This window comes from Orbicella franksi, chromosome 11 (genome assembly GCF_964199315.1).
Source record: "Orbicella franksi chromosome 11, jaOrbFran1.1, whole genome shotgun sequence".
Classification (NCBI taxonomy): Eukaryota; Metazoa; Cnidaria; class Anthozoa; order Scleractinia; family Merulinidae; genus Orbicella; species Orbicella franksi.
The window spans coordinates 8,941,901-8,964,019 of record NC_138155.1 but is presented as its reverse complement, the minus strand read 5'-3'; the positions used below and the strand labels follow the sequence as shown (position 1 = coordinate 8,964,019).

Sequence of the window (22,119 nt, the reverse complement as noted above, 5' to 3'; positions counted from 1 at the left end):
TCATGGTGTAAAAATATTGCTCAATCATTGGTGGACACGTTGTTACCATTTTCGTGACACAATAGGTTACCATAGAGAAATATTTAACGCCTAATGACTGGTCCCGAGGGGAACAGTGAATTTTGTTTCCCGATGATCTCAATGTTTCCCAGGGACGAAATTGAGGAAAACATTGAGATTTGAGGGAAACAAAATTCACTGTTCCCCAAGGGACCAGCCATTAAGTGATTTGTTATATAACAAAACAAAACAAAAGCAAGTTTTGAAAAACGCGCTGAGATTCAAACATAAGGCCACCTTCAACTGCACCCTCTGATGACGCGCAACAGCCGTCGACATTTCGCTGGTAACAGCCTCGTATTAATTTAATAAGCAAATTACGTTTCGTTTTTGGTTATTACGTAATAAATGAGATCGGAGGGATTCTGCCAGACGAGATTACGTCACACCCAAGTCTCTATGATTGACGGATTGCAATTTACAACGAGAGGGTTTCTGGATAGGGGTGATAAAATCCAGGCCCCAGTTGTTCGAAGGTTGGATAACACTATCCAGTGGATAGATGTTAACAAAACAAACCACCCTATCCACTGGATGGTAATTTATCCGGCGTTATTCACCTTTTGAACAACCCAGGCCAGGTTACCAAGTTAATCTCACGGGTGACAACTTACGCATTAATTTTGGCGCCAAATTTCAGCGCCCTTGATTGATCATTTCGTATGTGAAATTATAAAATTGCTATGGCAACGTTTGGCGCAAAATTTCTGTAGACAACAAACAGCTCAAAAACCTATGATCGTAAGTGCAATTTGTCAAACATGATAATTATTAAAAAGTAATCAAATAGTATATTTCAAAAGTACTTTAAGGCCTGGATCCAAGACTTTTACTTGTGAATATAATTTATCAGTTATATTTCTAAAGACACCGTCCCTCTTTTCGCATGAAGATTTTATGGGTTCAAAGGTGGTTTTTTCAAGAACATTCGACTTTTGATCATCTATATCTGCTATCCTTGGAATCAAGGAAATTTAAAAATCATCATTTGAAAACGTAGCAAGATAGATCATTTAAATTTGCATCGAAAATGCACATTTATTGAACACTACAATTAAAATTCGCCACCAATTGGCCGATTTATTAAATTTTAACAAAATGATCACGGGACACGTGAGAACGCCAGGTTTAATAATCAGGGAAAATTCTAGCTTGATGAAACAAATATAGCGAGAGATATGGCTGCCTAATCATACATCTACTTTTCATTCCTGATCCAGGCCTTAAACTGCTTGAGTCGTAAAATTAAGCAATAATTCTACTTGCGTTGTGTCAAAATTCAAATAATTTCCCTCGTTTTTTTTTTTACTTATATGGAATTTTTCGTTTGATTACCCATATAAAATTTCGGAGATTTTTCAGCAATGGGTCAAAGTTCTAGCCCATTTCTCAGGTATCAGCTAAGACCGGTTGACATAGAAGGCCTCAGAACTTAGCTATATGTTAAAAAAAAAAAAAAAAAAAACGCGCTCTTTCTCAGCTGAAAGTTAAAATAAGGGAGCAAGGATAGGTTTGTAACAAATAGAAAGGTTCATTTTGGGCCACTTGTTATCTTTGCTTTTCTTTCCAATTCGCGAAACTTCATGGCTGTCTTCCTCTTCCTTGAGATAATGGCTTTGACGATGATAAATTTCTGTTTACATTCGTTAGCTTTGCTATAACTGCTAAGGGAGAAACTGAATTCAACACACAGGTTTAGATGAGAAACATGTGGTGTATGTCCGTTCCTAATTTTTCTTCTCGCCAATGATTTTTTTTGGCCCAATTGTCTGAAGTCTTCTTTTATTCTAACGGATCGATACACAATTTTATGGCTTTCGTCAAGAAGGTTAATCCATTTAAACACACGAAAAACAATCAGGCTTGAACGGGATCATGTTCAAGCATATTTTTTCCTGTTTCATTTTCACAGCTGCTTGAGTTGTGAATAAAACTGCGATGATTATGGAGGCTAATCCATTTAAACACATGGAAAAAAACAAAACAAAACAAAACAAAAAAACAAAACAAAACAAAACAAAACAAAACAAAGCGAAACAAAACAAAACAAAACAACAACAAAACAACAACAACGAAAAAATCAGGCTTGAATTCGAACGGGATCCCGTTGAAGCATATTTCTTTCCGGCTTTTATTTTCACAGCCGCTTGAGTTGTGAATAAAACTGCGATGATTATGGATGTCTCTACATCTTTCTACGCGGTTCAAATATACGATATTTCGTATATCACTGAAACTACTCCTGACCATGCCATTTCGGTCTTCAATGTCTCTTGAGATCACGAGAAAATTCTCGAGATGTTTTCTGGCCTTCTCATATTCACTCACCCATATTCCCATTGTTCAAAACCTTGGTAAAATAAATCTTGTCTTTTTTGTTCTAAAATGTGTTTCTGGATGACAGGTTATTTTTCAAGAAACTCTAGTCTTCCCGGTGGAAACATTTCCAGCACACTTTAAGACTACTCATAGGTTAACCAAACGACAAAACAACACGGAAGAAAGCTCACTTGGAGAGTCCCTCCTCAAAACAATACACACAGTAAACAAACAACCAACCAAACAAACAAACAAACAAACAAACAACCAGCTAAACAAACAAAAGACTGAGCTCAAAATTTTCGACATGACCAGATATGAAGGAAAAAAGGTTTTCTGCTCAGAAAAAAACTGTTTTTTTGTCACTTGCCTGTTTTCGAAAAAGCAGTTCACGGCAACCGATTTGTTACTCTCCATTTTACCGTTCGGCAGTGCAAAATGTGCACCCCTCTAGTTCTGCTCGAGTTAGAATTCTTCTTTTCATCTCGGAAGGCCATTAACTGAAAAACATATGGCGCAAATCAACCAAGCATTGCCTTATTTCGCGTGGTCTGTATATAATTAGCCAACTGCTCTGCCTCCAGCCAGTCAAGAATTTTAACTATGTTATTTTAGTTTCTTTGTATTACTTGTTTCAGCATTTTAAAACATTTTTTCTGGAGTAAAAGCCCCTTTGAGAACTGGTGTTTGTCTTTATATTTTTACAATTCAATTTTCCCAATGTAGCGTTGATTCTTCTTCTTGCTTAATTGTCACCCTTCTTGTTTGTGAGATTTCAGTGGTAAGTAAAAGCAGCAACCTGGGCCCCGTTTCTCGAAGGTCCCGAAAAGTTTTCATACCCGAAAAGCCGTAGCAAAATCTCAAACCTTATGACTACAGAGCTGTTTTTTTTTTTTTTTTTCTTTCACCTATTCTTAATACGAACAGAGTTCCCTTCATACAAAAAGTTTTAGGAGTATACAACGCTATGTCTTTGATTAAATACTGATTAACTAAAAATGGCTTTTCGGGGCCCAAAAAGTTTCCGGGGTTTTCAAGAAACGGGCCCCTGGTTATAAAGTTTATCCTTATCTTTATTTCGAATTTTTCCCTCAATAGACATGCATTTACCTAATACATTCCGATAATGTAGGATATCATTTTTTGAAACACAAAGATCAGATCTCCCCTGCCGCTTGGAGAACTACTAAAGTGTCAAATTCTCAAAATCGAGTAGTTTAGCTAAGTGCTACAGTTATTACTTACATTATGTTACCTTAGAATATCATAATGTCGAGGCTTTCATCATACAACTTTGATCTGCGATATTTCATGTTTACATCCCTGTTTCTTTCGTTTTGTTTTAATAGTGTATTTCTCTTCAATGATACAAAGAATTACTTCCTAGTTTCTTTTCTCCTTATCCCACCACCCCTCGCCCCTTCCAAACCCCTACTCCGCCCTTGCCGGCTAGCCTTGTGTCGAATATATCCTCGTTTTCTACCTTTTTTTTCCCGCTTCTCCACATTTCCACTAAGACGACCTCCTAGTACAGTCGTTTTGGATGCAGGAGCATAATTAAGCTCAATCGCCACATCCCAGCTAGTCAGTTCTTCAGCCTTCTCTTCATTTGCTGCCGCTACACTAAGACTTGCTAATCTCATTGACTGTTTCCTTCTTAACTGCACTAGATACGAATTTTCACTTCTCGTCATTCTTTCGCAGTGCTCTCTTGTTTCTCCCCTCAAGTTCTGCTTTAAAGAAACCGCCTTGACGTACTTGTTACTGTATTGTCGTTGAAGAATTGTGCCATTTGTCAAGCATAAGCAACTCACTTGCTCTTTCTTCCGGCGAAAAGCTGCCAGGTCATCATAAAAACCTGTACCTTCCTTTTTTATTTTGTGCCAAAATGTTTGGTTAAAGTACTGGAGTAAGTAATAACTCATCGGCTGCGTTCCATCGCTTGATATTGTCTTTAACTTCGTCGCTCAAGCCCACAACTCTCTCTTTGTCTTGTCTCTCGTTAGATTTAAAATAAAGAATATCATCTAATTCCCAGCAAAGCAAGCATTTTAGCAGCACGACTGACTCATCGACGTAATCTGTGATCATAACCAAGTCAAACTCCTTAGACAAAAATGCAATGTAATTGTTGATAGCTGTAACATTCTGGTGAAATTTGTAGGCCAATCCTAAATCGAATGACATGGGATTTCGAGCCAAGCGCGTAGATGCTGTTTTGAAAAAGTCTTTCAATTCGATACCAGTGCTAAGGAATGTTTCTAAAGCATTTCTGGGATCTCTGCCGAATCCATAAATATCGCCCAACCCCATATAGTTAAAAACCGACTCGTACTGGTCCACAGGGCTTCGGAGAATTGTCACGTATTTGGCAGTCGGCTTTGGAAAGAGATGATTCATCGGTTTTTGATTGTACCTGGTGTGACTGCAAAGAAAATTCAGTCGAGGTCTCTCTAAAGGCAATGTGAAAGAGACCTGAAAACGACGAGGCCAGACAATCAACGTGTTGCCACCAAACACAAAGGTAAGACTCCGTGAGTCGCCATAACGGAAAAAGATATTGGCGATTGTGGTGGAACCTGTTTTGTGCGTCTTGAGAAAGAGGACGTGTTCTCTGGGAGAGCACGTGTTTGCACTTTATCCACTGCTGTTTGTGTTTGCTACTGTTTCTTGTTGCCTGTTAAAACAAAATAAACTTGGTTGTAGAGTTGATAGCTTTTAATGTTTGTCAGTAAATACTTAAAAAGATTTTTTAAAATAGTTTTTAATTCTACCTCTGTTGGTTTGATGAAAGTCCTCTAAACCACCAACTCAATATTGGATCAATATAGATTTGTTTGATAGATGAATATATATTTTTAATATAATAAGTCACATTTTTCTCGCAGTTTGTCTGGTTCTCGCCTGTGATCTATTAGAGGTCAGACGACGCGCCATTGACGTCATCATTACAAAGTCCCCCCCCCCCCCCTGTGTTTTAAAATGGTGGAAACTTAATTTGAAGATTTAGATAATATTTTATGTGACTGGGTGAACGATAAGCTACAAAAGAATCTTGTCGAGGCATTGAACTGGTACGAGAAGCAGGAAGAAGAAAGAAAAAGCTGTTTTTTTTTTAGAAAATGACTCAGAAAAAAATACTCGAGCAGTCACCGTCGGCAGTCGAGCGAGACTAAATTAAACACAAAATTGGTCTTAAAAAATAACTTTAAGGTAAGAAACCATTGCTTTGTCTCGAATTTTTAATTTCTTCAAAAAATTCTAGCACATGTGAAGATATCATTTTTGATAACATGTTCGGAAAACCGCCTCAAACGTCGTTATGTATTGTGATTATGTATTGTGATTATGTGTTTTGTTACATGGTCGCTTAATTCACGAAGGCGAAGTGAACATTGGTGAACATTCACTGAGACGACGTCGAGACGAATATTCACCAATATTCACTGAACCTGAGCCGAATAGTTTTTTACGTATGATTTCACACCTAAAAAGAGAGAATAACAGACTAAAAACATAAAAGCTGAGACGCAATTGTTCATGCAGCCGTAGTTTTATTCATAATAATAATCTTACATGTACATCGATTGTGAATTAATTCACTCGTCGAGTTCGGCGGTAAGCCAAACGAGTGAAACACTGCGAAAAATAAATTCATCTGGCACCTTTGTTTCATCGTTGATGACTTCATTCACAGTTGTCATCATCTAAAAATAAGTACGTTTAGTTTGAAGAAATATAAATTTCAGCGATCTATGTAACCACTGCTGGTTTACGATTCTTCATAATGCCTTGAACACGACTTCCTAGAAGGATTTTTGGTCGAATGGCGGCAGCATTCATTTTGAAAATGTTCCATCCTTTCAAATATGTACAATTATTAAATTCTCAGCCTCGGATAATGCAATTCTAGCTTTCTGATTGGTTCACTGGATCACGGTTACCAGCCATTATACCTGCGTTTGACCTTTTATGGAAATAAATGTGGTAAATGTTGCTCGGCATAAACTTTTTCGCGGGAAGCCAAGTTTTGTCGACAAAAAAATGATGAAAAAAAAAAAAACAGATTCGGTGAGCCATCTACAGATGAAATACAGGAAATTATGGACAATGCCGTCCCAGTAACAACAAAAAAGCCACAAAGTTCGAGATTAGATTAATTTAACGGTACGTATACGTTAAGTTTCTCTTAAAAGCTGCAAAATTAAAATATGACCGTCAAGATTTTACACATTCATGAAGATTATGTAACAAAAACAATGTTTACCTTAACAGAATGGCTTGCTAGTCCAGGTGGCCCCAAATTTTTGAAACCGATATAAGAAATGTCAAAAGAAGAACTGAATGTTTGTTTGAAGTGGTTTTACACGTCTGCGAGGAAGAAAGACGACACCTATTTGCAAAAGTTCATTGACTAAATCCATTAGAGCCGCCAGTTGATCATTTTCTTCGCACGCCGCTGCACAACAAACCGTTTTCCATTATCGCAGACCAGGCAAATAAATTATTAGAGCATATGCATTTATAAAAGGCCTCAGGAAAACAGGCATCATTACCGGCGTAGTCCATAAGAAAACAATTTCCAATCAGCAGATGAGGAAAGTGTTCGACTTAAGCAAGCTCGGATCGGCCGAGAGCAAAAATCCCGCACAGCTACAGAGGACGACCTAGTTTCATCTCGGTCTCTTTTTTGGCCGACGAGGACGAGAGAACAACGACAGCTAGCGCCAACAATTCTTTCCTTGCGAAAAACACCTCGAGGAGTTCAGTGTTTTGAGCTGAACCGAAGAAAACCCGGTTCTTTACCACCCACAAAAAACCATCAGGGTGGCCTCGGAGATTCTGAATATGGATCTGACGCTAAGATAGTTTTTGTCCCTGACTCTGAATCTGCAGAATCTTGCCAACAATGAGCTCCACACGTACAGTTCGAAATGCCAAGGCTTTCAAAGCAAGGGAATCCTGAAAGAGGTCTTGTCGAGAATAATTTTGTCACATGGCGATCAAAGGTTTCCGCAGCATCAACGGCAATGTGCAAATGCACAATTATTCGGCTCTTCTCCATGACTGGAACTTGAACGCTTTGCAAGCTTTCTGATCAGGGTTACATCTCCTTCATTTGATAGACGTTCCTTGAATTCTACTTGACTGCAATTTTATGCAGCAATTTCGCTTGCTTCGCTTTTAAATTTTTCATTCAACTAATTTTACAGACGGCGCGCGTGTCATGTGATTTCCCACTTGTTGTTGTTTTTGCCACGTCGACTTCCGGTCGTTTTGAAAAGCTAAAATCCAATAAAATTAAGCTGTAATTTCCAAGAATACAAACGCACCGAATTTAATAAAATAATTATTCCATTCGCGCTTGTTGGATATGAGATTGGTTATAGCCAACGCGCGCTCATGGAATAATTGTTAAATATCCCGGACTTGCAGTGATGTCTTCCGAATAAATGAACTCATTCAGCAACTGTCCGCCATGTTTACTTGACGAGATAACAAAGGTGGCAAGCTTAATAATCACCGCCTGGCGCAGTTAATATAACGTCATATAAGAACTCGCTCGACCAATCAGATCGCTGGAAACTCTTAGTGCAGCTCTGAAATTAAACTAATTTGTGTATTTGCGAAAATGATCATCGATGTTAATTGGACGTTTTGAACTGAGATGTCTCAAGTGGGTTAAAACTTGTTCTCCTCACTTCGACTATTGCAATCGCTACAGAAGACGTAATTGATTCCTGGGACTTCGTTGGCTGACCAGCTTCCATAATGGCGTTTCCCCTCTCCTTGGCCCCACATCCAAGATGCCTACAGAATTGGCCACGATGGCTTCTTTCTTACATTCAGTTGTCATGCAGCTGTTTAATTTGACTTCCAACTTGTTTGGAAATAATTCAGGGGCTACTCTCTATAGTTGACTAAACTCAAAGGTGCACATATTTTTCAGGTTAGAGGTATTATAAAACTTAACAGGGCAGAGATTAATTTATTACATTCATTTATCCAATCAACCTACAAACCTCAGAACTCAGTTCACTTGGTTACGTAAACAAAAGTATATTACTGAATTTATCAGGCCACGATGGAAGACGATGCTTTTTAGTTCCCAAAATCCTGACCTTCAAAGCAAGGCTACATGTGGAACCTTTGCTGTCAAAATGTTGTTGTTGGTGCCCCTCGGAACACCCACCATGTTAGTGCCCCTCGGAGGGGAACCGACATGGCGACTCCATACAAAGCTCTATAAATTTGGATGAAACACGGCGCGAGTGAAAAAACTGACCACACAGACGTAAATCTTGGCAAGGCTATTTAGTTTTCAATCGTCTATCATATCCCAGATTTTTGTTGTAATTTATCAAATGGTTATGATTTTTATTTTTGACTACGCGACAGTGCAAACCGCCAACAGAAACTTAATAGACCCTATTTATAAATGGCTGTCAATTTAAAGTTATTTTGTATGCATTTAAATTACTAGCCCGACTAATCTCGTTCGAGAGTAAATATTCTTTTAAATTATTGACTCAAAAAGAGATTACTTGGGCTTATTTTAATACGTACTAAAGAATTTTTATTTTGCAGCAAGCTTCCCGTCGAAGCAGCTCAATTTTGTACGCCACACATGTACACATTGCGGACCTACTTTTGTAACAGTTAAAACAGGGGAAAATGCAGTTCGGTATTCAATTTACTAGTGTCTATTTTTTGGGACTGGCAAAAGTTATATAAACGGCTTTCACGTTTAACAGTAAATGGGGTATACACGTTTAGAAAACTTGCAACGGAACACCGTGTTAACCGAAAAATTTAACATATATTATTATATGCAATATTGTGATATACGCTGAACACTGATAACTTCAGCACAACAATTTCTTTAACGTGGATACGACAAGAAGTTTAATTGTATCTATAACGAAATTCTCGATCGTGATTGATTCTCCGCGCGCCTGTTTGCCACGTAATCGGCGCGCGATCACGTGAGTGTCCAACTACAGGTATCCAATTTTAACTTTTTTGTAATTGGACACCTGTAATTTGATACCCACGTGACTCGCACTTCAATTGCGCTCGCTTTAATGGCTTTCTTTGCGATGTTTCCTACAGTTTTAAAAACTTATGAAACGCGTTACATACGTTTTTGCTCAAAACAAGTTCTCAAAAGACATTTTTGATTCCGAAATTTGTTATAGATACAATTAATTAGTAATTGGACCTCGTGTCTTTCAATTCAGGGAGTATTGAAGCTCGTAATTTCAAATCGGCCTCGCGCTCCGCGCTCGTCGGAGTTTTAAATCACTCGCGCGATTACTCCCTAAATTGTACTCCACTCGGTCCAATTACTATTATTTATCTTGCTTGATCAGTAATTTCGATACAAAAAAAGAAGCGGTTTGAATTGATTGGATATAATTCAGCTATAAGTATCAATTTCTTGGCCTAAGAGTCAGGAGCTGGAAGGTTCTCATACTACAAGCAATTAATGTCACAGACTGTATTTGTTTAGGTATAAGTTATTTTATCATTTTTGAATTCACAATTAGCCGCTAGCTGTAATTTGCAATTTGGAAGGCGCGCGATCATATTAATCGTCTTAGGGCTCTTGGTTGGAAAACCAAGAGACAAGAATTATTTCACCTTTAATTAACTTCCAGGGAAAATTTGACCTCATCGTCAAAGAGGGTTTTCAGTGGCTTGGGCCATGGAAACAAACATTTAACAGTTGATTTTGAACGATCTGACTACGCACCGTAAACTTGAAGTTGACATCTAAGAAACGCATTGACGGAGTTTTTTTGATTAAGATGAAAAAATATAATGTTCACTTACTTTTCTGTCACCATACGATAGCGCTGTGTTTTCCAAAGATAGCCAAGTTCGTAAGTAAAAGACGCGATAAACAGAAGACCTGTCGCGCACCTGGCTAAAGCAAGAAGACTTCTCAAAGGAGTGAATCGACTCAGCTGCAAGGTCCCGGCATGACCGAACGGCATTACTGCGAAATTACGCTGAGGAATGGAGGGCTTTGTCCTGTTGCGAGGGGTAAGGTTGGAAAGTGTAACCGCTTGAAGAGCGAACACCGAACCATCTGGTCATGATAACGATGGCCTTGATACCGACCGATGGTTTATGATGATTGATAACTCGTCAAACCAAACTTTGACGGGTAGACGGTTTGCCATTAACTAATGAGACATAGAGGAATGGTTATGAAACGCGAAAAAGTTTTGTTGTTGTATATTTTCGTTCGCTTTTTTTAGTCTTGACCGTAAACAAAACACAATAGTTGTTTACTTCTGACAGTGGAACTAACCAATAGAAACCTTTTGATTACGTAATCCATGCATAGTGAATAAGTGCAAATCAAAAGATTGTGCACGCGTCGTGGATCTTCCAACATAAATCTTGGCATCTTTGTTTGCTCCTTTGATGTTTGTGGGGCTTCATAACCATGGATTCCTCTCAATTAACTATGATTAAACTCATTTTCACATAAAAAGTACCGCGCACGAGAGACTTGTACGATGGCCCAGAAGGCTCAGAGTTCAGTTGTGATTTTTCACAGTTCAGTTGTGATTTTTGAAACAGTTCTGTTGTGATTTTTCGGTTGGACGAAAGAGACTGGAACTTAACATAAGGGAACTGAGACAGGCGAGTGTTTTTCTCCCGCCATTTTGGAAGGCGGCAAAGTTGTCCTCTAGTTTGAGTTTGGCAGTGCTTGGCGTTTTAAACGATGGATACTATAATAAGGCAAACCGTCCGAGAGGAAATAACACGTCAGGGTGAATCTGCCTCTACGAGTTCTAAAGCAGCGACCCGTGAACCAAACCAAGCAACGGTAAGCCTACTGTCTGGATTGCTCGACCGCATCAGAGGTCAGTCAAGAGGGAAAAAAAGAAAGACCAATAAAGGACATCGAATCCAAGTTCGCTGGATTCATTACGACAAGAAGTCAGAAGTTTTTGTTCCTGTTCGTCAGAAGAATGGTGGCGCAAATCGGTTCGTTGCTTATATTGCGTCGGAACCTCCCACAGTTGAAGACCTGAAGCAAAAAGCCACTGCAATGTTTTTCCCTGGCGGGAAAAGTGCTTTCGCTGGCTCTGTTGACGACATGCTCCTAGATATTTGCGACACAACCCAAACGGCCATTATTCGATTTCCTGGTGAAGTAACTATTGAAAGTTATTTAAAGGAAAATGGACTCTATCCGTCGACAACTTACCTCTATCTAAGATTACAGCGGCAAGACACATTCTTTTCACAACTTAAAGCAGACGAGGAAAATTTTCAACGGCCAGTCAACCTGAATACTTCGCAGGTAGCATCAGATGCTGATAAGCGCGTTGTTTGTTTATTATGTAGCTCTACGTATTTGGAAGGTGAAGAATGCATTCGATGTGAGCAGAACAGAGAATATGAGGTTTCTAGGATCGCTGATGGGGAGAATCCATATACTACAGAAATCCCAGAAACACCAGAAAACCCAGTTTTACTAACTATGGATGAAATAAGATTTAGGCGGGTAGCCTTACTATCAAATGGTGGGGCTGAAACAGAGGGAGAAGGATCGCATAGCAATGTGGCTGTTGAAACCAGTTACCCAAGGCTTACAAATGAAGAGAATTGCAGTCGTGATGAAGGCTCTGTAAAGCAGGATTCTCCATGTCCCTCTTCATCAAGATATCTTCCAGAGAGAGTTCTCACAGTTCAAGGATCGTGCATAACAACTGAATTTATCGAACGTTTTAAAGACCCAAGTGTAATGAACTGTAATATTGATTTTAAAGTGACAAATGAAAAGGGAGAGTTTGAACAAAATGTGGGTGTTGGAGTAATTTGTGAAGTGTGCACTTTATTCTGGAGTGACTTTTCTATCTCCATGACTATAGGAGAGAGAGAAAGGGTTCCTTTTGTTAGACATAACCACTTTGTTGAGGAGTTTGAGGCTGTAAAGAGAATTTTAGTTTAAGGGTTTGTGTCTGTCCCCTATTTTCCCTCCTTTTTGTCAAAGGCTTTTTTATGCTACTGCCTCTTTGGCAACCAAGTTCCAGATTCCATGTTTGTTGATTCATTTACAAAATACCTATTCCCAGTGGAGGAAGAGTTCATTGTAGATATTATAAGGAAGAATCATCTTCCAGATGATGATGCATTTACTGATTTTCTTGAAAGATTCAAGTGTCGAAGTGTGGTTACCACTGAAAACCTTAGCCAAGTAATTCCTGAAATTTCCAAGCAGGAACTAGTTCAGAAACCACAACTCATGATTTCATCTTTGCAACCTTTTGTACAGCAGTTGAAACAGTATCCCCAGTTCCAAAATATTTCAGCCGTTGAGGGCTGAAATAGATAGTCTTAAACCTACAACGAAAAAGGTGCTATCTTGTCTCACCTCAAATCTACAAAGTGAAGGAGAGAGAGATGCATTTAAATTTTTTCAGCGATTTGTAATAGGTCTGGAGATGCCAAAACTCCTACAGTTTTTGCGATTTACAACAGCTATGGATATTATGATTGACAAGAAGATAGAAGTAAGTGCGAGGGCTTGAGTGCAAGACCCATTGCCCACACCTGTGGGCCCCTTTTGGAAATTCCATCCACACATGCTAACTTTGTGGAATTGAGGGAAAACGTCATGAACATTCTTAATCGGGACAACTGGGAAATGGATATTATATGAAAGAAACTCTATTGGCCTAGGTTATTGATCAATGTTTTTCTGTTACAAACTAACTGTCGAAGGGTTGAATCATGCCCTGTAAATAACAGGCTATTTAATTAAAATGCACAAAATTGGTGTCTGAAATGACCTAGAATCTCCATTTTTTTGTGTTCTCAACTAAGTACTGTTGCAGTTTTAACTAAGACAGCCTCAGAACCAGAGGTCTGTGTCAGCAGCCGTGTTTTCAAGCTGGGAAGAATGTTGTGTTAGTCTGTTGTATTTTAGGTAGAAGTTCTGATTTCAGGGAGAGATTGGGGGTCTTGGGAGGAGGTGATTTTGTGCAAGAAAAATTTTAAAATGCTGAGATTTCGGGCTAAGGAAAGTAGCATGCATTGAACATTTTGTTAAGATCCAAGACAATTTTTTTTAATTGTCAAAGTTTACTTTAAGTTGTTGACATAATAAGTGTTTGAGTTCTAGCTTTTGTCAGTTCCAGTTCACACACCAACCCAGTTATGTACGTATTTAGCCTTTCTGTCGAGGAAAGGGTTGTTGTTATTCATCGGGCGAGTAGCTGTTCCATCAGTGGTCCGCTGTTGTACCGTTCTCCGTGTTTTTTTGATCGTGGGCATCCATGCTTCAGGAATGTCAATTACGCTATCCCTGTTGATGTTCTTAGGGTGAAGTCTTATGTGAATAGCTTCCTTGATCCTACGTGTGTACCAGTGAGGATCTCGATCAATAAACTTGACCTCATTCGAGATAGGATAGTGGCCGGTCTCGTGGGTGTGTTCAGAAACGGCGGAGGTCTGGGTTTGGGCGAGTCGTATATCCCGGTCGTGTTCTTTGATCCTCTCCTGCATATATCTCCCTGTTTCCTCGATGTAGACTATGCCGCACTCACAGGGAATCCTGTAGACAACACCATCTTGTTTAGCCGGGTTGAGGTGTCCTTTGGTCGCACTAAGTGTGACCGAAGTGTCGTGTCGGACTTAAAGACGGTGCGAATGCCTTGTTGTTCTAGGCAGCGGCGGAGAGACTCCGAAACTCCTTGGACCTAAGGTAAAACGGTGGTGGATTTAAATTCCGCGACGGGCTCTCTTCTTGGGGTTGTTTGTGCCTGAAGAAGACTAGCAGTAAGCAGTCAAAACGTCGCGGTCTACATCTCAAGTGACTACATCGTGAGACAAACGATAATACACTTTATTATTAGCCTTTCTCTTCAACTGTTGTAGTTTAATGTGACAATCGATCAAAACTTTAAATAGTTAAATGTAGTCAAATTACGAGAGGGAAGCTTTGTTATCTGTTTCATGCAAATGATATCAAATTAAACCTGGTTTAGATCGTCGAAGTTTAGAAAATAATGTGCGAAATGACAAAAATTAACACCCTGGGACGGGTTGTTAACCTACGATTAAAAATTCACCGAAGTATTAATTTTCCTTCGTTAGAAATGTTTTTTCATTGCTCATGTTTTGTGTAGTTTGAGATCACTCAATATAAGCCGGAAATCAACCTTACACAAAAGTTACAGAACTAAAAAACATAATTCTCGCTTATACTGGGTTAGCTTAATCTGGCTTTGAACAACAAATAACTTTGCGCGGCCCAATCAAACGAAAAAACAAAGTAAAGCAGAACTAACTTAGCGAGTTAAACTAATACACATTGTAAATTATAGCAAAGTCCTTCCTAGTTCCTGTTGAGCCATCATGGTAGAAATCTCTATGAGCGCACGGCCGTGCGTTTATAACATGACGTGTGCAGTTTCATTTTAGCTGCAAACTTTCCGTGGAGTTAAAATACGAGTTCCTTTTATCTAAGCTTCGGCAAAGTGAGCATCATTCTGAATAATACAAACCCTACTTCGAGCCTTTGAATTTTGCCAAGATGTTCACTAAAGCTAAGATGTTCACTAAGACTCGAGTGTTTTGACTTTGTTTGCATACATTTTCTTAATAATTATATCGAAGAAGCAAATTCTGCATTGACAATTTTAGAAACCAGACAAGGCGTTTTCGTTAATTATTGCTCCACTGATTTTGGCGCGTATTTAACCAGGCATTGGGATAATTTGTTTTCCGTCACCGTGCAATGAGAACTTTGAAGTCAACCACAAACAAAACATGTTTTAGCGCCCAAGTTGTTGTTGTCGCTATGTTATAAAAAAAAGGTTCATGGTTTTAGCTGTGCATGTGTCGAGTTATGGATATACTTGGGAAGTTTGAAGAGCACTCAAGAAGCTAGAGTTGCTCTTAGCTGCGCCTCGAGCAACTCTTACGCTTCTCTCCTGCTCTCCAAACCTCCCGCAAGCATTCATAACTCGATATACGCACGCTAAGCATGGAGCAATTCTTAACTACCAAACAGACAAACAAACAAAGAAAAAAAAAAAAAGCAAGCAAAAGACTGAGGCTTTTTGCTTCAGTCTTTGATCGTGGCTAAAAACTGCATGCACAATACCGGGCCACTTTTAAAGGTGCATACATGCATATTTAGTGGCTCGCTTGGTTCGGCAGTAAAAAAAAAGAACCGGGAATAATCTAATGATATGCGTTAAGTCCTATGTCTACCTATTCAGTGGCTAGTTTGGCTCGGCAGTGAATGAAAGAATGAGCAATAATCTACAGGTATATATGCGTTAAGTTCCACGTCTATGTATTTAGCAGCCCGTTTGGCTCCGTAGTGGATTACAAAGGAGTAAACGAGCCAAACGATCGTTTCGTTCTTAAATACGCTAGATACAAATTTTCGCTTCTTGTCATTCTTTTGCATTGCTCTCTTGTTTCTGCCCTCAAGTTCTGCTTTAAAGAAACAGCCTTGACGTACTTGTCACGGTAATGCCGTTGAAGAATTGTTCCATTTGTCAAGCATAAGCGACTGATTTGTTCTTTCCTCCGGCGAAAAGCTGCCAGGTCATCATAAAAATCTTTACCTTCCTTTTCTATTTTGTGCCAAAACGTTTGGTTAAAGTACTGGAACAATAACTCATCGGCTGCGTTCCATCGCTTGATATTGTCTTTAACTTGGTCAGTCAAACCCACAGCTCTCTCTTTATCTTGTCTCTCGCTAGATTTAAAATAAAGAATATCATCTAATTCCCAGCAAAGCAAGCGTTTTAGCAGCACGACTGACTCATCCAAGTAATCTGTGATCATAACCAAGTCAAACTCCTTATCCAAAAATGCGATGTAGTTATTGATAGCTGTAACATTCTGGTGAAATTTGTAGGCCAATCCTAAATCGAATGACATGGGATTTCGGGCCAAGCGCGTAGATGCTGTTTTGAAAAAGTCTTTCAATTCGATACCAGTGCTAAGGAATGTTTCTAAAGCACTTCTGGGATCTCTGCCGAATCCATAAATATCGCCCAACCCCATATAGTTAAAAACCGACTCGTACTGGTCCACAGGGCTTCGGAGAATTGTCACGTATTTGGCAGTGGGCTTTGGAAAGAGATAATTCATCGGTTTTTGATTGTACCTGGTGTGACTGCAAAGAAAGTGCGGTCGAGGTCTCTCTAAAGGCAACGAAAAAGACACCTGAAAGCGACGAGGCCAGCCAATCAGCGTGTCTTGACCAAGTACAAAGGTAAGATTCCGTGAGTCGCCATAACGGAAAAAGATATTGGCGATTGAGGTGGAACCTGTTTTGTGCGTCTTGAGAAAGAGGACGTGTTGTATGGGAGAGCACGTGTTTGCACTTGTTCCACTGCTGTTTGTGTTTTCTACTGTTTCTTGTTGCCTGTTAAAAGAAAATAAACTTGGTTGAAGAGTTTATGGTTTATAATGTTTTAATTCGAAAAACCACAGGTCATTGCTATTCATGAGCTATCCATGGTTATCGTACTGGAAATTGAATAGCTATACTATTGGAATTTTTGTAAATAAAAGAGACGATATGATGCAATATCTTCAAAACTATAAGAAGTCGTATTAAGTGATTTAATGAGGTGATGAAATATATTTAAATGGTTTATTAGTTTGAAAGTAATAATTTTATAATTAATGATTCAAATTTACTATACATAATTTGTAATCTGATTATTAATTCACCCTTTTTTCTTTTCTGTTCGCAAAACACTGAAATGGTTAATAATAGTGTATTGGTCTTACTTCACATAGATATCAGAGCATCTGAGTTTTCAACTATAGGACGCAATATGCAATATACGTTTCACAATAGTCAAGACAGTGATGACCAAGCCTGTTGGTCATCCTTGCAGATTAATGTTACAGTAAAAAAGCCGCATATAAGAACCTAGTGGTGTAAGAACCTGTTGGCATCTGCCATTTTAATACCCACAAATATGAGAAGCTGTTTAGCCGAGCAAGATCTGGGTTACACTTAAATTAGGATAAACATTTTAGCCTTGGAGTGAGACTTTGAGATTGCAAATTTACAGTTACAAAAAATAATAATAATAATTATGATAATGATAATGATAAGGATAAGGATAAGGATAAGGATAAGGATAAGGATAAGGATAATGATAATGATAATGATAATGATAATGAAAATGAAAATGATAATGATAATGATAATGATAATAATACAATTGCGAATAACTGCTGTATGCTCAAGGACCAAATGGTTCAAACCTATGTTTATTTATTTTCTAGTACTCAACTAATTCATCTCCTTCATAGAAATTAAAAACCTAATTAAAAACCCACATAGCCTAAATTGCCAATGATTGCCCTAAAATACAAGAACCTATTTTTCCAGACTTCAAAACATGTAGCTCCTTACAAGCTCGTTTTTACTGTATTTATGTTGCAATGTGCCAATATGTTACATTAAACGAGTAGTGATTGAACAAAACAACATTCAATTCTTGATCATTGTAATGCTGTGTACATCACACAAACATCCTTTTGGCCATATTTTGGATCAGAAACCAAGCAGACAGGAATGCCAAAGCTTACTTGAGAAAAGATAAGTACTACAAGAACTGATCAAAATGAATAATTTTTACATTTTTCAAAAGAAGACAAACAGCTTGCTGGGATAAGCATAGGGATTTTGAAAAGTTAAAAACACGTGAAATGATGACCAGTTAAATCTGATACAGAAAATCTAGCATACGTTTCAATACATAACTTTGACAGAATGCACTGGATGGAAAAGTTCTATGCTTATCCCACAGAACGTACTTAAAACAACAAATCCCGAAGATTTTAGCTCAATTGAATAAATCCTTCTCAAGATATCTTTTCTGGAAGGCGAAAATAACTCGTTTTGAGAAAACGAGCTTTAAACTTACAGTAACAGTACTTGTCAAAATAAAACTTCAATACCTTAAGATTCGAGTTCCGTAAAAAACAAAACTTCGAATTTCTTTCAGAATTTTAGGTTAAGTCCCGCCCTAAGAGCTGAAAACATCGCTAAATAGCTAATAATCAAAAGTTAGGGGAGACAAATTACTTCTTTTAGTGCTATTTAGGGGTTTCGAATTTATAACGTTGAATAATAACATACATGAAAAAATTACTCAATTCTGATTGGCTCAGAGCAGTGCAGTTCAAGTGTAACACCAGTGCAAAAAGAGTAACAACAGTGCAAAACGTGTAACACCAGTGCAAATTTCACATCATAATTCTGGATTATGATTGGCTGAAAGACAATCGGGAATTTTCTAAGCCAATGATATCACGAAAAATGACGAGGACAATTTTGAGCGGAAACTTGGAAAAAAGTTTTCTCAAATGGAAAAAAAGGCTTCAAAAAAGATATTCCGACACTTTCTCCACGCAAATTTTTTCAAGTTTATAATATCAATAAGTAATCATATAGTTTTTCTCGTTCAAATTGCACTCGCCGAAGCGGCTCCTGCAATTTCGGCTTTTTGAAAAACTCATTTGTGCAAATGAATTCCAAATTGAACTCGAAACCGTATGATTACCTACACTTACAGTCAGCGTCAACAGAAACAACATGAATGATTTTGTTCAGTCCCGCCACTCCTTAAGTCAAGTCAAGTCAAGTCATCTTCATTTAGGCTGGGTAGCCCCATCAGTAATAGGCTGGTGTCAAAAGGGGCCCTTCGTAAAATTAAGACTACATGATAAAAAATTCAGAATTTAAAAATTACCGCAAAGTTATGTACAAGGAGTTTAAAAATTATTATAAAAAGGAAATTACATATCTATGAGGTACAATTTTTCTAGATCAATACAATAAAAGAGAACAATCAAAGTATATCTAAGTATTATATTGATGTAAAACTCAAGGCTAAAATGAGAACTAAGAGAGTTCTTAAAAAATGGAAAGCGACGTGGCCTCTTTTACTGATGTGAGTAAATCATTAAAAAGAACCGCGCCTGAAAATCTAAATCTAAATCTGCATTACATTCTCATGCTTTTTCATTCTCTTCAATTCCCCTTACTCCACACTCGGGTTGCACCTTCAGTTACTTCTAGTTACGTTGAAGCGTCCGTTCGTTTGCCGGTTTACTGATTTTCCAATTTTCTAGCCAAAGTTTTAGAAACGGTAGTTAAATGTCAGTGCTTCTGCATGCATTACGTGCCGTTTATTTTTGCGTTCCTAGAACACAGTTCTTAATCTTGGGTGTCCTGTTGTTTTAAGGATGATTTCTTTTGAGAGTTTTTCGTCGAATTTCTGTATTTTCTGCGCCATATTGAATGATGTCATATGTCATAGTCATATGTGCAAAAGACCATCGCGCACCTTGTGGTTTTCGTTGAAGTCGGAGCAAGTCTGAGCATACTAAAGCTAGAGACTACCGCGTAGTTCAAAGTTTATTTTATATATTCGGGAACACGACTTTGAATCGCCTTGGCTTTGGGATGTTAACCATGAACAGCTATATTTCTTTGGCTGTAGTTTAATTGCATTTGTTGATTAGTCCAGTCGCGACAGATTGCTCAGTCTTTATCGGGTCGAATATTGATCGCTCGAATATTGTTTGGAATCGGTGCCGGAAAAGTAGTCTTAAGGCAAGATCCATAAGAGTGAGCCTGAATGAAGGAACGACAATGTGAAAATACTGTCTATACTTTTATTCACCAGGGGAAATATTCGAATTAGTCACACGGAGTTTGCTGACGATAAACAAGGACGCGATGGCAAATATTTGCCTATATTTGTGCTTCCAGCTTAGAATAATGTACGTGAAAATATATACTTTTACAAATTAGCTTTTACGCTTAAAAAAATTACCAGGTAATGTGAAAATATTTAGCACCAAATAAGGTCAATAATTTTGAAACACCTCAGTTCAAGTCACCTAATTAACGTTGACAATCACTCTATATTCGCAAATTAGTTCGACCAACTCATGCGGTATATAGATAAATACTAATCAATAATCAAAGATTATGAGTGCGTTCGACGCCGTCACTTTAATATAAATACCTTAAATGATTTCACCAGCTGACTTTCAACCTCTTTCTATTGCTAAAATCGACATTTTTCATCAGCAACCGAGGATTTACAGACAGATATAACATAGGAGTCAAAGTCCATGCCAGTGAATAGAATCCCTGTGTAAACTACGATTTGTTGATACGTTGCGTGCGGCGCCAGTTTCCGCGTAGCCTCACAAAAATATTGACCTTATTTCGTACTAAGTATTTTCACATTAACTGGTAATTTGTTTAAGCGTAAAAGCTAAGTTGTAAAGGTATATTTTTTTACGTGCATTATTCTAGACTGGAAGCACAAATATAAGAAAACATTTGCAATCGCGTGCTCGTTTATCGTAAACAAACTCCGTGCGACTGATTCAAAGGAGCGATTTTACAATACTGGGCCACTTATTAACATATCCCTCATCACTCCTAAGAACGAAGCATATAGGAACAAAAGAAACCATTCAAATTAAATGTGGTGTAAATGAGTGGCTCGGTATCCTACAATCTAGCCTTCAGAGTACTTTTCCACCGATTCCAAACAAGACAAACAAATGCAATATTCGACCGGATCTGTCGCGACTGGAACTAATCAACAAATGCAATCAAACTACAGCTAATAAAATATAGCTGTTCCTACAGTAAACATCGCAAAGCCAAGGCGATTCAAAGTCGAGTTCTTAAAGGTATAAAATAAACTGTAAACCAGGAGGTAGTGTTTAAATAGCCGCTTTAATATGCTCAGACCTGCTCAGGCTACAACGCATATAACGTATGACATATAACGTCTTTCAAAATCGCGCTGAAAATGCAGACGTTCGACGAAAAACTGTCAAAATAGGTTGAAAGCACAGGACACCCAAGATTATGATCTGCGTTCTGCGAACGCAGTTACACTAATGACTTCGGCACAGCAATTTCCTTAATACGGATAAGAGAACAAGGTACAGCTTTGGATTGATTGGAAATAATTCAGTTAAAGGTCTTCATCTCATGGCTGGAACGTTCTCCTACAACCAGACAAACGTCACAGACTGTATTTGATTGGGTAGTACTTGTCTTAAAATCTTTGAATTTATAATTAGCTGCTAGCTGTAAATTACAAGTACATGTAGGTTTCGTAAGGCACGCGAGAGTATTTATCGCCTTAGGGCTCTTGGTTTATAACCAAGAGATGAGAATTATTTCACCTGCACTGATTAACTGACGATGAGGGAAAAGTTGACCTCATAGTCGAAGAAGGCTTTCAGTGGGTTCGAGCCAGGCAAAACAGATATTTCTCAGTCGATTTGAACGATCTAGTTATGCATTTGTCCACACGTATCCGGATATTTTTGAATCCGCAACTTTTTTTTTCCGAATTAAAAAATTTCTCCGTTCACAAGTAGCGTATTCAAATCGAATTCGCCTGTCCACACGCATCCGATGGTATCCAGATTCACCCTAGAGAAACTAGGCCTACACGTTTTTCCGCCATATTGGTTTATTGTTCGGTAAGAGACTGGATACGATTTTGCTACGTCGTCGGATTTCAAAATATCCGGATTTACAATCCACACGTCATCGGATTCGTTGCGGATTTATTTTTTCCACTGTGGAGAGTGGATTCAAAAATATCCGGCTCCGCTGCCGAATTCGCCGGATGCGTGTGGACAACAGCAGTACCCGGAAAGAAAAAGTTGCGGATTCAAGAA

At 38.4% G+C, this 22,119-nt stretch overlaps 1 protein-coding gene and 1 pseudogene across 1 annotated transcript in view; both read right to left on the bottom strand.

The window, feature by feature from the left end:
* Positions 1–3,715: 3,715 nt before the first annotated feature.
* On the bottom strand, positions 3,716–10,379 carry LOC145502068 (galactosylceramide sulfotransferase-like; annotated as a pseudogene).
* Positions 10,380–15,438: 5,059 nt separating this feature from the next.
* The window catches only part of LOC145502413 (galactose-3-O-sulfotransferase 3-like), a 6,830-nt gene continuing 149 nt past the window's right edge, over positions 15,439–22,119 (bottom strand). Inside the window, exon 2 of the mRNA XM_081481741.1 lies at positions 15,439–16,795. Within this exon, the coding sequence (XP_081337867.1) occupies positions 15,742–16,795 (1,054 nt within the window). The 3' untranslated portion in view covers positions 15,439–15,741. The remainder of the gene's footprint in view (positions 16,796–22,119) is intronic.